The sequence below is a fragment of the Pungitius pungitius genome, chromosome 7 (genome assembly GCF_949316345.1).
Source record: "Pungitius pungitius chromosome 7, fPunPun2.1, whole genome shotgun sequence".
Lineage (NCBI taxonomy): Eukaryota > Metazoa > Chordata > Actinopteri > Perciformes > Gasterosteidae > Pungitius > Pungitius pungitius.
In genome coordinates, this window is record NC_084906.1 from 20,901,349 (window position 1) to 20,917,724 (window position 16,376).

At 49.0% G+C, this 16,376-nt stretch overlaps 1 protein-coding gene across 1 annotated transcript in view; it reads right to left on the bottom strand.

Moving 5' to 3' along the window:
• Window positions 1-3,866: 3,866 nt before the first annotated feature.
• scfd2 (sec1 family domain containing 2) overlaps window positions 3,867-16,376 on the bottom strand; it is a 31,949-nt gene continuing 19,439 nt past the window's right edge. The window contains 2 exon segments of the mRNA XM_062563413.1: window positions 3,867-3,970; window positions 10,454-10,760. Coding sequence (XP_062419397.1) covers window positions 3,960-3,970; window positions 10,454-10,760 — 318 coding nt within the window. The 3' untranslated portion in view covers window positions 3,867-3,959.

Genomic DNA, 16,376 nt, shown 5'->3' on the forward strand with positions numbered 1-16,376 from the left:
AAGTGTGTATGTGTGACAGTTTTCACCCCCCCCCCCCCCTCAATGACGGCTCCTCAAAGCGGGCTGACGGTGTAACTCACAGGAAGCAGCACAGACACAAGGTGGAGCCGCTCTGCCCCCTTCAGGCCACCGGGGGCAAAGCGGCTTGATGTCCGATAAGATTTAATATAATTATAAGTATTTGTATGTGTATGTGTATTTTATTTTATTGTTATCGTCTTTCATCAATCAAGTATAATTATATCCTAAATTACTGTCTTTCTACTGTTTATATTTATTATATCTTTATTATAATTTATTTAGTATATTTATTATTAATATTACATTATTATTTATATCTTTACTATTTAATGATTTATTATGTATGTATGGTTTATTTGTATATTATATTGAAGTTAATGTTTACAGTTCATTTATCATATCTTTACGGTTAAATCTTATTCATCCTTTTGCAGCTGCAAAGAAGCTTTGACTTGACTTTATAGAAGTGGAGGTCTGAACTCTCATTGTGTTGGTCCATTAGATCCAGATCCATGGTCCTGAAATCGACAAGGTGGCAACTAGTCCAGTCGGCGGTTTAGTGCCACGTTATTGTCTCCGGGGGGGTCAGAGAGCCGGAACGAGGTCGGACACAAGGTCAAACATGAGTAAACAAGGACTTCCTCCCCGAGGGTCAGGAACCTGCACCTGGACTCTTCATTACCGCTCCGTGGAGCACATGTGGCCCAAAGGAAGCTCACACGGACTTCTGGGAGAAATTCACCGGCCAATCAGAGTCCAACGGACCGACTGAGAAGCCGCCCCCCCCCCCCCCCCCAGTTTGAACCGCGACCGATTCACACACGATTTGATGCCATTCTCTGCGTCGCGAGGAGGCTCCGCCCCTCGCAGGACATTGATCAAAGGTGGAGGTGCTCTGCTCTCCCACCATGTTGCCTTCACGCCCCCGCCCCCCGCCTGCAGGGCAGATGGACGACCCAAAGCTTGAAAACAAGTCCCCAACCCTAAAATACTCCTCCCCAACACAAAAGGTAAAAGGCATCCTGCAGCGATACAGGGGGCGGGGGACTCTTATTTTGACGGGGCCTCTGTCCTTCCTGGACAAACTGTCCTCTGCACTGTTTGTTTTTTCGAGGGAGAGAAACATCTGCGGTGCAACACGGCGGGCTCCGGTTACACGCTGCACGAGAGCGCATACACACATGTGCACAGCCGTGCACGTGAAAACATGTTTTAGGGGAACGCTCTAAAAAATATATTTATTTACAAATTAGTGTATGTATATATATTTAAAATAGAAATAGAAAGATGAACCGTTATTTCTTTGGTGTCATGGGAGCAGCTTGTGAAGGACCTTCTATCAGCTGGAAGTCAGATGTTTTATTATGTTAATCATGTGTTTAATACACACACACACACACACACACACTCAAGGGCACTTTGAGGAATGTTGCCTAATGCTCACCACTGTGTGTGTTGCATTACTACGTATTAATTCAAAAGATCCTGGAGATCAGGAACCGATTCCAAAGCAAACACAGCGTGAGCACCGACATACAAGAACATCTGGTCCTCGTTAATTGGCTTTCTTTGAATGGAGAGAAGAAGAAGAGGAGAAGGAGGGAGAGGAGGAAGAAGAAGAGGAAGAAGAGTGTGTTTAAAGGTGACATCAGAGCTTAAATCACATCTCTGCTGTCCCTTCACTTACAGAATGTGCTTCTTATAGTGCCCACTGGGGGGCACTGTTACACTACTCCCTGACGCACAAACAGCACACCAAAGACACACACACACACACACACACACACACACACTCTGCTGCCACAACTGACCCGTTTCCTCTCGTTCTCCCGAGTCCTTTTTTTCTTATTAAACAGATGAAAAGAAGAACCGCAGCCACCCTCTCCATCTCAGGGAGTACAGCAGGGCGGTGGCCCAGATGTGTGGCGGTGGCCCAGATGTGAGGCATCGACTCTTAAAAACACACTTTCCCTTCCTCTCTGGTCTGCACGTGTCCACGTCGAGCCTCTCTGGACCCATCGCTCCGATTTAAGAACCACAAAAACAGAAGCTAAACATCAGGTGGGGCTCAGTTACAAAAAGAAAACACACACGCACACACACACACACACTCTCCTCGGCTTCTTCTTCATTCATGTAATGTCTCTTCTGAGGCAGTTGGAGAAAAGCTATTCAAAATATGACTTTCTACAAAAGATGCTCAAACTAATTAAAGTGCAGAATGTGGAAGTGAAAAAAGTAGAATATGTGTCACAAACCTTCCTCAGAGGCTTCAGTTGTGCTGTGTATATATAATATATAAATATTATATAAATATATAATATATAAATATTATATATACAGGCTGGTGGTGAGGAGTCCTGATTCATTAAAATAACGTGTTGATTGTAACACACAAAAGATAAATGCATGCACCCGTTCTAGTAAGATTGGTTTTATGTTCTATGTATAAAACATATAGATAAATATGTATTAACTTATGATATATACACGATTATATCATATATATATAAATACATGAAAACAGTGCAGTCAGCAGGACGGAGTCACGTTTCTGCTTCACTCGATAGAAGTAAAAGAAAGAAGAAGATCAGGATGTTAAATCTCACATTCTTCTCCAATTACCAAACGGCTCGACTTTATGAGGACGTTCATCAAATTAACGGCCGATTTTTACAACTACAACAAAAACACTTTGTCCCCATTAAATCAGTTAAAATAAGCAGAGAATTCAGCGTCACTGGACAATGAGATGGAGGGAGACATAGGAGGACAGGACGAAAGGAGGGGGACAGGACGGCAGGAGGGGGGACAGGACGAAAGGAGGGGGGACAGGATGAAAGGAGGGGGGACAGGACGCCAGGAGGACAGGAGGTGGACAGGGCGGCAGGAGGAGGACAGGAGGAGGACAGGGCGGCAGGAGGAGGACAGGAGGAGGACAGGAGGAGGACAGGACGGCAGGAGGACAGGAGGAGGACAGGACGGCAGGAGGAGGACAGGAGGAGGACAGGAGGAGGACAGGACGGCAGGAGGACAGGAGGAGGACAGGACGGTTTATTTAACAAGTGCAAAGCAGAGAAAATATCAAACAAGAAAAAAGTTCTTGTCCACCATGAGGACAGAGAGGCTGTCATTAGACAGGAGGACAGATGGAGGACAGGGTGGTGCAGCCGATGAAAGGACACGGTTAACCTTTGATCTTCACCACGCATCGTGTGTGTCTGTCTGCGTGTCCCACAGGAGACACAGCACAGATAATGACGTCGACAAGGTTCAGATGCTTTGATAGCGGCAGCAGCGTGGGTGGGGGGGGTGGGGGGGGTCGTGGGGGGGTTGAGTGTCTGCGTGTTGCTTGATGGGAAAGTGACACGTCGGGCGGTTGTGGTTGTGTTGGTGGTCTCTGGGGGGCTGCGGAGGGGACAAATATTTGACCCCAGACAGCAGAAGAGTGAAGGCGGAGCAGATGCTTTAGGGCGGGGCTACACGCTGAGTGACAGGTCGCTACAGACGTATGCAGGTGTAAGTAGGCGGTTCACTTCCTGTCCAAATGGGAGGAGCCACGATGACCACGGACACGTTTTGCATAAAAAAACCTCTCACTCCTCTCAACCTTGACACAGACGGCGCAGACCAGATTCCCTCTTCCTGTTCCTCTACCTTTCACAATAAAAGCGGTGTACACACACTGAACCGCTCACCTGAGGACACGCAACACAAGAAGCGGGAGCAGCTTCAGGAGGTCGACCTCAGACACACCGCCTCTCACCGCTTGACCTGCGAACCCAAACGCCAGAGGCTCAAACTAAACAAAGGGAAACTGTGTGTGTGTCTGTGTGTGTGTGTGTGTGTGTGTGTGAACGCTGAGATCGTTACCGAGTGTGTGTTTGTGCGACCGTTTGTTGACTCCCCACAACGCGCACTTGATGGAGAGACGAGTTTCATCCGATACCTGGAAGCCAAATAAACAACTCATGGGGGTGAGCAGTAAACTCCATGCACCTCCACCTGGACGTAGCTACGACAAGGATGCTTGATGAGGATCCTTCAGAGGAGGGAAGGAGAGAAGGAGAGAAGGAAAGGGAGGGAGTGGATGCGAAATCCAGCTTGAAATGACTTGTTTTCCACCAGAGATCGGTCACAAGAAGAAGAGGGGGGGGGGGGGGGGGGACGCACAAGAAACAGAGATTGGATCCACATGTTGAGGCGCGCACACACACACACACACACACACACACACACACACATTGATTGATTCATCTGGAGTGTTTCTCTTTTCTTCTCTTTCTAAAGGTTTCATGGTAAAGTCGGAGCAGATGAAAACGCGCTGCAGCACTTTAACGAGGTTCAAATGTTTATTCTACAACAGGAATGTGCAACAAGATGCAGTTTGTGGTTCCATTTTACTACATGAGATATTTTTGTTTAGTGTATTTTGTAGAGTTGTTGGTAGAGAGCTGTCAATCATCATGTAGCCCCGCCCTAAAGCATCCCCTGCTCCACGGTCTGACTCTACGTGGATTATAATCTACTAAATGAACATCATGCTGCATTGAAGAAGACTTGAAACTAGAGACTGAGACCATAAACTCATGTTTACAATGTTTACTGAGGGAATAAATCAAGAGAGAAGTAGAGTCATTTCCTCATAGACGTCTATGGGAGCAGAGGAGTCGCCCCCTGCTGGTCAGGAAATAGAATGAATGTTTAGGACTCTTCGACATTGACTTCTCTTGGATCCATGTCATGATGCTCTCACTCCACCCGTTAGCTTCTCCAGCCACCCATCAGTGGAACACCGCCCTGATGGGGTGAAGAGCTGCAGCTCCACCCGTCAGCTAAAAGGAATATTGTGGCCATCATCGATGTCACGTCCTCCTAATCGGAGCTTTCTGTGCTTTAGAGGAGGCCGACATGGACGAGAGCGATGCCCGCCAACCCAGCGGACAAATCACAGGGCTTTTATTGTGGAGAGAGAGTTTGTGTGTGGAGCCGTCCCTAAAAAAAAGGATCTGTGATCTCTTGTGGGGGGTGGGGGTTGGGGGGGGGGTACTTAAAGCATACGTCCTTTACTGTGAATGTTCTTTGCACGCACACAGAGCGGGAAGCTGGTTCTCAGGAAGAACTGTGTGTGTGTGTGTGTGTGTGCGTGCATGTGTGTTCTGGAGTGTTTGTTTACGAGGGGGGGGGGGGGGGCAGCAATGCTCTCTGCTGGCTCAATATCTCCATTCAGAGACAGACAGAGCTGGACGTGATAGCAGTGAGCTCACAGACAGAGTGCAGGAGGCATGTGTGTGTGTGTGTGTGTGTGTGTGTGTTCACTCACAGCAGATAGGATGAATGATGCAGAAACTGGTTTCTATTGATAGAAGGATTTACAGAGTTTATCTGCTGGTTTTATCAGCACGACTTGAGGAGGAAGGGCATCGAACTACGGACACCAGAAGTGTTCCACGTCCCCGAAGATCAAGCATGCTTCCTATTACATGTTTCCTATTACATGCTTCCTATTACATGCATCCTATAACATGCTTCCTATAGCATGCATCCTATAACATGCTTCCTATAGCATGCTTCCTATTACATGCTTCCTATTACATGCATCCTATAACATGCTTCCTATAGCATGCTTCCTATTACATGCTTCCTATTACATGCATCCTATAACATGCTTCCTATAGCATGCTTCCTATTACATGCTTCCTATTACATGCATCCTATAACATGCTTCCTATAGCATGCTTCCTATTACATGCTTCCTATTACATGCATCCTATAACATGCTTCCTATTACATGCTTCCTATTACATGCATCCTATAACATGCTTCCTATAGCATGCTTCCTATTACATGCTTCCTATTACATGCATCCTATAACATGCTTCCTATAGCATGCTTCCTATAACATGCTTCCTATAACAAGCTCCTAAATGTAAAATCATTTAGCTAAAATAACTTAACACAAAAAAAGGAAAAGGAGAAAGATCCCCCTAAAGCTGCACCCCCCTCCCTCTCGTCTCCCCCGTACACTGAGGGGGGGGGGGGGGGTTGTGGTCGCTCTGAGTTGGACGTCCAGCAGGAGATAAGGACTTTATCTCACTCTGTGACCAGACTGCAGACTCCTTTCTCCTCATTCCAACCCCCCCCCCCCATTCCCTATCTGCTGTCCTCCTCGGGGACACTGACAGCTCGGCTGGTTCCTCCTCGGGATTAAAGACTGAGGAGAGGAGCCCGCCAAAATAAGAGCACGGGATGGAAAACAATAAGGGCAGAAAGTAACAAAAAGGAGGGAAGGGGAGAAAAAAGAAGTGTATTTCTCTGCTAGATGAGGGGCAGTAAAAAAAGAGGGAGGGGGAGTAAAGGGGGGAGGGGGGCGTTCCCGTTGGCTCGGGCCTTGATTAACACCAGGCCTCCTGACAGGAAATGACCCGGCCGGCTCGGAGTGCCAGGAGAGCTTCCATCTGGTGCAGAGGACTGCTCCACCCGAGCTCCTTCGGGTGGAGGAGCAGGACGGAGGAGCAGGACGGAGGAGCAGGACGGAGGAGCAGTTTCACCTCTTGTAACTTGTATGCGGGACGCAGAGCCATGTTGTTGTTGTTTGTTTGGGAGGGAGGGAGGGGGCGTGGTCGCCTCAGAAACATCTCATAAAGGGAGGGAAAAACTGGAGGAAGTCCCTTTGGTTAAGGGGGGGGGGGGGGGGGGGAGTTTAGGGAGGAAAGCGGGTACATCAGGACAGGACATTTTTCACTGAGGACTGCAGTCTCAAACGTAAACAAGTTCTTCCGCAGCAGATGAAACGTTCAGTCGCGTCTTTATGGATCAGAACGAGTTTCTACGTTGTCGAGGGGGGGGGGCCCTTTGCTCACTGGGGGCCGTTTGCTCACTGACGCTTAATTTATTAATTCACATAACGGGAAAATTACGAGCTGAAACATCGACCAAGCAGCTCAGAACACAAACTCCTGCTGTTCTTACCTTTCACAATAAAAGCCCTGCACATTCACACTGTATGAAGGCTTGATTATTTAATGCTTCAATGATATTGTTTGATTTCATGTATCAGTTTCATCTGTTCTGTTTGAATAAAAGTTATTAATGCACCAGCTGGAGGAGACGAGGACATTCCCTGCAGAGGACGAGCGTCCGTCAAAAGGTCCCACGCTGACCCCCGCCTGCATCGCTGCGTGTGCAGAGGCCAAAGGGGGCCGCAGCCTCAAGTTTGAGTCCCTCTGGAGCCCCTCTGTGTGTGTGTCTGTGTGTGTGTGTGTGTGTGTGTCTTCTCTCTGCTGAGGGGTCGCTGACAGATTCCCAGCGGAGACAAACGAGCTCACGAGACTTTAAGATGTGCATTTCCTGTTAGAAAGAAAGACTCAGAGGACACTAGAAGCTACCTGTACTACACACAACTACACACTACTACTACACACCACTACTACTACACTACTACTACACTACTGCACTGTACTACACACAACTGCACACTACTACTACACACCACTACTACTACACTACTACTACACTACTGCACTGTACTATACACCACTACTACACTGTACTACACTACTGCACTGTACTATACACCACTACTACACTGTACTACACTACTGCACTGTACTATACACCACTACTACACTACTACACACCACTACACAGCATCCGGATCATAACACACATTTTGTCATCTCTGAGTGACACATACTGCACACGTACTGTATGTAGCCATGATGGAGCAGACCGAGGGTGGGGGCAGATAGAAGGAAGCTGGGGTGCAGCGTGGAGACCCGGCCCCCCACGGGGGGAGCGTAGGGTCTGTGTGTGTGTATGTGTGTGTGTGTGTGTGTGTGTGTGGCCCGCTGAGCAGCTTCTGCTAATTAAAGGCTGAGCTGCGTGTCATCAGCTTATCTGATGAAGTGAAGTAGAGAGAACAAGGCCAGCGGCCGGCGCCCTCACCTTGCACACGCACACACACACATGCACATGTGTGCGTGTGTGTGTGTGTGTGTGTGCGTGACTGAGGAGGAAATGAGGGAACAACCACTAATTAAAAATAATTGGGGCTAATTTCATAAACACAGTCCAACAGGGGGAAATATATTTAATCAGCCAAACTTATGCTCTGCTTCCCCCCTGCAACCAGCCGGGTGCTGCGGGGCCTCAGGGAGGGGGGAGGCGGGGTCGGAGAGGGGGGGGGAAATGGAAAAGGGAAATTTAAGAAAACAAAGAAAAGTCTGAGAAGTCGGCAGGCGAGAGCGAGAGGGAAAGTTGGTGGCCAGAGCTGTGTGTGATCCCTTTCATGTCCCCTGACTGGACTGCGTTGCCGTGCCAACCCAAACAGCAGCGTGGTGGAGGTCCGACCCTCCTCAACCCCCCCCCCCCCCTGTGCCCACTCCACCGACAGGATAAATAACAGACGTGATGTGTGTGACGGAGGCAGAGAGGAATCCCGTCTTCTTCGCCTCAACGTCGCTGAAATCCCGTAAATCGCATCCAGCGCGTCGGGGGTCGCATGCTCGCCGCCGCACGCCGACACGACACCGCGACCCGAGCGAGCGCCCCGCCCCCCAGGGAGGACTGAGGGACATTTGGTCTGAGGAGAAGCAGGACGGAGACGGAGAGGGACAGACGATTAAGGTTTGCACCTCATGGAGAACGCGACACGATGCCGCCCCCCCCCCCCCCTCCTCCTCCTCCTCTTCCTCCTCTTCCTCCCCCCCCTATAGAAAAACATGGATTCTTGTTTCTGCTCAACAGGAAACGTGGAAGTGAAATAAAACTACGCTCGGCATTTCTTTCATGAAGACGAGGTCCTCTCCTGTATATTGTTCTTGCGTTTCGGGGGGGTGTAAAAACATGGTGTCCATGGCGACCGGGTCTGGTTTTCATTGAGGCCTTTTAGTCGAGGCAGAATGTCACAACCAGAGTGTTTTTGCGGCCTCCCGTTAGAGTCCCACCGACTGGGCACGTGCACACTAAGGCACACCTGGCACACTACAGGGGTCATTTCCAAAGAGGTGTTTATAACAGAGAGTCAGGTTTTTAACATGAACCGCTGCGCCCCCCCCGGCCCCCCTCCCTGAGCTGCACTTATCCAAGTAGAAACAGGACGAGAGGAGTGAGGGAGTAAAAGAGAAGGAGACCAATCAACAATCTTTATTACTTCTTCACTCACACTCACCACCCCAGATGTGTTGTTTCAGGGTGTGTGCTGAGCTGCAGGAAAAGTCCAAGACTAAAAGTAGCTCTAAATATGACCTGTGTGTGTGTGTGTGTGTGTGTGTGAGCAGACTCAAGGTTAAAGACGCTATAACTCTGGGAGGTACAGCGGGCTGTGGTGGGGAGGTACACGGTTCATTCTTCTGAAGGCCCTCAATCTGCTCGACCACACGGCTACCAGCCAGTGAGGAACCAGTAGACACTCGCACACAGACACACACACTCGCACACAGACACACACACTCGCACACAGACACAAGGCTGATTTCATCACAACATTTGTGCTGATTTTTTACAGGTGTCCCTCTTTTCTAAAGTTTTTAGCGACTCAATATTCAGTCAGATTGTATAGACCTGCTGACCGAGTTATAAACCCGACGACTCCTCTGCTCCCATAGACGTCTATGAGGAAATGACTCTACTTCTGTGTAGTGACCAGCAGGGGGCGACTCCTCTGCTCCCATAGACGTCTATGAGGAAATGACTCTACTTCTGTGTAGTGACCAGCAGGGGGCGACTCCTCTGCTCCCATAGACGTCTATGAGGAAATGACTCTACTTCTGTGTAGTGACCAGCAGGGGGCGACTCCTCTGCTCCCATAGACGTCTATGAGGAAATGACTCTACTTCTGTGTAGTGACCAGCAGGGGGCGACTCCTTTGCTCCCATAGACGTCTATGAGGAAATGACTCTACTTCTGTGTAGTGACCAGCAGGGGGCGACTCCTCTGCTCCCATAGACGTCTATGAGGAAATGACTCTACTTCTCTCTTGATTTATTCCCTCAGTAAACATTGTAAACATGAGTTTATGGTCTCAGTCTCTAGTTTCAAGTCTTCTTCAATGCAGCATGATGTTCATTTAGTGAATGATGGTCCATGTGGAGACAAACAGACCATGAAGAGGGGAAGCTTTGGGGCGGGGCCTAACGCTGATTGACAGGTCTCTATGTTCTCAGTCTACGGTCACAGGTGTAAAAAATACACGATCTGATGACCTGGAGGCTGATCAACAGTCTTTAAACCCACTGACGGGTTGAACCACAGGAACATCTGCTTACCCTGAGAGCGCACACCTTCCCACACTCACTGTTTGTGCCCGCGGAGGAGAAAGTGTGTGTGTGTGTGTGTGTGTGTGTGTGTGTGTGTAGCGACAGACGAGGTGTGAAAACACTCGCATTAAAGCGCTGGAGAGCAACAGAGGAAACAAACATCAGTCTCTCACCGGTGAGCTTCTGGAGCAGAGGGCTAAGCTCCGCCTCCTGAGTGATGACCAGCGTGAGCGCTCCAATCAGCTCCCTCTCCAGCATCTCCAGCTGCTTCTCCTCCTCCTCCCCCCCTCCTCCTCCGTGGGGGGGCTGCGCCTCGTCAGCCAGGGAGTACAGGTAGACCAGCAGGAGGATCAGCTCATCCGGCCCGCATCCGTCCTCCTGGCACCTCGACCCCGAGGCCGCGGCGTCCTCGCCACCACGCGGCTTCATCAAGGGCAGCAGCTGCCTCAGCGCGGCGGGGAAGGTGGTGTCTCCGAGAGCCTTCGGGGGGGGGGGGGGGGGGAGGGGGGGGGCATACACACAGAGAGAAAACAGGTGGTTTGTCAGTAATTCATCTCCCAGTTGAAAAAAACTAAAATACTTTAGTTAGTATCGCACTTTCAAAGTGATTCAAAGTGCTTTACAAAATAAAACCAAAGAAAAGAAATAAACCAAAATATTATACTAAAATAATTCCACAATTTTTTCGTCTATATATATATATATTTGGTGGTAACAAACATCCAAGCCCAAAACAATCACAATTAGAACCATTTATTGCATGTTTTATTATTATAATAAAGAGGAATTTATCTTGCTGCTGTTTTATTCTCTTTGTTTGCGGTTTTAACTTTTATCTGGTTTCATTTCACGCTTCTTGTGGAAGGCGGATTTTACACCTCGGTTTGCTGGCGTTGATCAATCAGCTGCTTTATGAGCATTATTTACACCACTCACCCTTTCACTGGTCCACATTCCTATTAGTCGGCGTTGTTGTAAAAAGTTTCATGAGCTCATCGTTCCATTCGCTAATTTTACAGCTCTGTGATTGGCTGAGGACACGCAGAGTTTGGTTTCATTCTTTTGTTGGATTACGCACACACACACACACACACACACACACACACACACACACACACACACACACACACACACACACACAGACACACACACACACACATTTGGAAGGATGCTTAGGAGCAGTGACCTGATTTTGGGGTCTGAATAGTCCTTCAGGACGCCGACAGGCTGAAGATCACTGGAGCGGTTTGGTTTGTTCACCACAAGCCGGAGCTCAAAAGGCCTAAAAAACAAGGGCGTGGAGACAATCTGTCCCCAAAAAAAACGAAAAGACAGACTAGGAGGCGGTGAGAAACGGAGGAGAGACGTGATGGGACGGAGGGAACGCCGATGGAGGAAAGAGTGTCGGAGCTACAAATCCTCCTCGGATAGATGTTTCATTTTAACGAGGGATTCCGATGAGTTTCTCTCCCCAAGACAAACACATGTGGGAGCGAGCGGCTTTGGGCCTAGCGGTGGGCCCACTGGGGGGGGGGGGGGGGGGGGCGGGAGTAACACAATGAGAGACGCTTCTGGGGGGAAGATTCCTGTCGCCGGCGTCAAAAATGACGTCTGTCAAAAAGAGCTTTTTGTGGACGATGCGTCACCAGGTCAAAGAAGGTTTACCTCTGCACTTAAAGTAATGTATTATTTAGTCTCACGTTAGGAGGTCACATGACTTCACGTTAGGCCGTAAAGGGACCCCACCACGGTCACATGACCCCGCGTCTCCACCACCCAGCTGAAGGGTTTAGCGGCGTCACTTTAAGTGTCACACGTCGTTGTCGGGTCACTTTCATATCAGTGAGGAACCTGAACCTAAAACCACCAACATCGTGAAGGGAATTCACATCTCTCCCGGAGGCGAACATCTGCATCCGTCAGCCGGGGGAAGACAAGAAGATCTCTGGAACTGCCAAACGTTGAGGGACCTTCACTCGCTCTGCGGGGACTAACGCATCGACACGTCCTCACTTGTAGAAGATCCAGATCGGATCGCTTCACTTCCGTCCGTACTCGTCCGTGGGAACGTTCTCAGAGAGCAGCTTGCTGGAGTTCTGCTCCGGCCGAGGGGCGGGCGGGGAACCCGTGATGCTTCACTGGTTTCCCAAAGACAAATGAGCGAATACTGAGGGAAAGAATCCAGCGGTTCTGTTGTGTTTCCTTTGGCTGGATTCAGGAGGATAAATCTGAGGCTTTGTGGTGGGAGACCTTGGGGGGGGGGGTGCAGATCCCCAGGTGAAGATATCTGCATGTTCTCACACAGCTACAGACACAAGAATGAATTCATGGATATCCAACAAACTCAATGTGTGTGAAATCCACGAAATCGTGACCCAGCAAATGTTTGAGGTCTGTAAGAAACGGCGTGAGGAAGAGGAGAAGGAAGGAGGAGACTCAGCTGTTATTTCAACCCAAACTCTCTCCTAAACATGTTTGTTTCCTGTTTACGTACCGAGCAGATATTCATAAAACGATGCATCATTTCTCTAATAGAAAAGTATTATTTTGGTCTTCACGTTGCTGCCTGAACTTCGCCGGTTGATTCTTTACTCACAAGTTTTCTGAAAATATCACGTTTAAATATGCAAATGAGGCAAATCTACACAAGTCTGCAGACAAAGAAACAGCATCGATGTTTTCTTTTCACTGGTAGAAGTGAAATCGATGTAATGTAACCTCCAGATTGCCCTTAAACGCGCCGTGTGGCGTTCAAGGTCCTCGCTGCTGAAACTACAGAATTACTGCAGTAATAACAGGAAGCCAACGTTATTATTACACATTACCCGATGGGCTGGTCCCGCCTCCACGCTCCAATGCCACCATTACACACACACACACACACACACACACACACACACACACACACACACACACACACACACTTGCAGAATGCCCGGTTTTAGGTTTGCAATTACTCAAATAAGGATTTTAAATCACTGGAGAGTTTGTGCCAGGGTTAAAAATATAAAACACAGCATTTACTGCTTCTGGGAATAGAACCATCAGACGTTCTGAGGCGAAGTCCTTTCTTTTCCTTCACAAAAACATCGCCGGCTTCATGCTCCCACCCCCCCCACATTCAGCTCTGGTTTGAATCGCTCCGTCATGTGATTGACAGATTGCTGTTTGGCACTCCAGCCATCATCATCTCGCCCAATCGCTGAGTCAGGGGCCAAGCTCCGCCCCCCCACCCCCCTCCCTCCTCCTCTCGGCCCCAACAGGAAACCAGGTCCAGATGGGAACCCCTGGAGGAAGGTGAGTGTTTCAGATGCAGCGCGCTAACCAGAAGCAGGCCTCACTCGGCTCGCTCCATGCCTGCACAATGAGCCTTCTTTTGGGGCCCCGAGGGCAGAGAGAGGGGGGGGGGGGGGGTCATACTGGAGGGGGGAAGGTGGGGTACTTGGCTACAGGTCAACCAAAGACACCCCGATCAGGAGTCACCTTACATGGATGTCAGATGTCTTTTCATCATCACCATAGCAACTAGAAAAGAGAAAAAAGATGTGGCATTCCTTTGGAGTTGCACACATGTGCTTCATTGAGAAGATGTGTGATCACATCCAATCTGCATTCAGGAACAACATCAGCAGAGCTGCCAGCAAACTTCTAACAAAGAGGAATCCGTGAATGTGGAAGACAGAAAGTCAAAACGGCGAGCAGCGTGTAAACAACACAAACTACACACAGAGAAAAACACTTTACAGCTACAATCCTTCAGATGTCACAAAGTCAAACAATGATACATTCTGAACGGATCCAAGGTGATGTTCTGCATATGAATCCATCCTCCAGCTCCTCAGTCAGAACCAACCATAGATCCCCACCTTCAATCTGCCTCATCAGTGTGTGTGTGTGTGTGTGCGCGTGCTGCTCGTCGCACTGCAGACCTGCAGCCAGAAGACACGCCTTTTAGTTTAGAGAACACAATACGGAAATGAACCAGGCTTTATTTTATTATTTATATTATTCTTTTTCCATACAGATTATGGTGTAATTTACCAGGTGAGACCCTGAGAGAACTAGGACACACACACACACACACACACACACACACACACACACACACACACAGCCAAGGACAGTACGTTACATCCACTACTAATTGACTCGGGAGGCTCCAGCAGAGAGAAAACATCCTGCGGTAAATAGAAGGAAATAAAATAAAAACAAGGTTTATCTGATGGATACGAAGACAAACAAATGACTGACATTTGGTTCCATTTCTTTCTTCAGAGAAGCAGAGACTTGCAGAGAAGTGTAGAAACAGCCCTGATCTGATTCCAGTCTCAGTCTCACACTGGGAGGAGGGCGTTTCTTTTCAAAATAAGAGGCTCTTTCTCTTTCTGCCTGATTCATGTGAAATAAATAGGAAATGTTTTTAAGTTTATACAGGAATGTTTGCCAGAGATGGAGATCAAGTTTCTGCATGATGAGAGAAGCCTTGATTCAGCCCCCCCCCCTCCCCCCCCCGTGGAGGGTTAGACATCAGGGGGCAGTGTTGCACTGCAGCGTGCTGCTGTACAGCATCTCAGCGAGGACGTGTTGGGTCTCTCTGGTCCTGCCGGGTCTTCTTGTGGATGTTTCTTTTTTTTCACTCTGCAGTTCTTCTGTTTCTTTGGTTTGAGATCTGTGGTTTAGTTTGAGTCTCATTGTGGTTCCTTTATCTCTTTGCAGCGGTTGTGTGTCTCTTTATGGTTGTGGAGGTCACTTTGTGGTCTTTTTGTGTCACTTTTTGAGTCTCGTTTTGGTCTTTTCGTGCCTCTTTGTAGTTGTGTTGTGTTTCTCTGTGGGTATTTGGAGTCTTTTGAGTGACATTTGGCAGTGAGGGCCGGTTGAGGGGCTTTTTTTCTGCTGAGAAGTCTGAATAAAACATGGCGGCCGTGTCACTGATGTGATCCATCACAGAGACACAGCTGGACACACAGCTGGTTTGCTTTCCCTCTCTAAAACAGAGGCGGGTCACGAATGCGTGTGCGTGTGTGTGTGTGTGTGTGTGCTACACATGGAGAGAGGCGGGGCTTCTCTCGCTGAGCCCCACATTAACACGGAGGTCACAGAGGTCACTGCTCTGACGCCATAATGGAGGTAATGTGCACGTCTGCCTCTCAGCCTCAGGTGTGTTTACGAGTCGGAGTAAATACGCTCCACGTCTTTAACGTGGACACAAACAGCCGGCTGCTCTTCCCCAAACACACACTCACTCTGCGCACACACCTGGGGGCACCAGGCAGCTGCAATGTAGTGAGATGTACCGTGGGTCACATGACCCCCCCCCCGGACCACGCTGATGATGTGACTCACACAAGCCCTCCATCCACCAACTGGGTTATGCACACGCACACACACACACACACACACACACACACCTTCCCCCAATCCACTTTTTACTGGAAACAGCTTTTTTCACAAAAACACAAGGATGATAAACAGAGTCGGGGAGTAGAAACCACGGGAGGAGAAGTTCACCAAATGAGTCTAGAGGACAATGTTTCATCTTACATTAAGAGCAGGGAAGGGGGGGGGATACTAAACAACAATAAAACAAATAATAACAAAATTGTTTTGGGATTTTTTCCTTATTTATCATACAGGATCCTTCAACAGCTTCCCCCCCAAACGTGAGAAGGATTATGGGTGGAAGTCGGAGCCGTGAAGAGAGCGCTCCTTTCTGTGAGTGATCGTAGGGGCTTCTGCACACACAGCGCCCCTCTGTCACACACACACACACACACACACACACACACACACACGGGGGCAGCACAAGGTGTGTTTGTTACGCCGTGTTTGCTGGCGTGTCGCGTTGAGGGCTGAACAACACAACACACATGCGAGCAGTGATCCTCCTGCAGACTGCATGTCTGCACACCAACACCCGCCGACTCCATCTGTTAAAACACTCGCTCCATCGCCGCCTCCACCCGCCTCCCTCCCAGGCCACTCATCTGAGCGCTGACCCACATTTCACCAGAGACGGGCCGGGGGTCAGGGCGGCTGATTCCTCTCTGCTGTGTGTGTGTGTGTGTGTGTGTGTTGTGCTGACACCGGTCCGACACA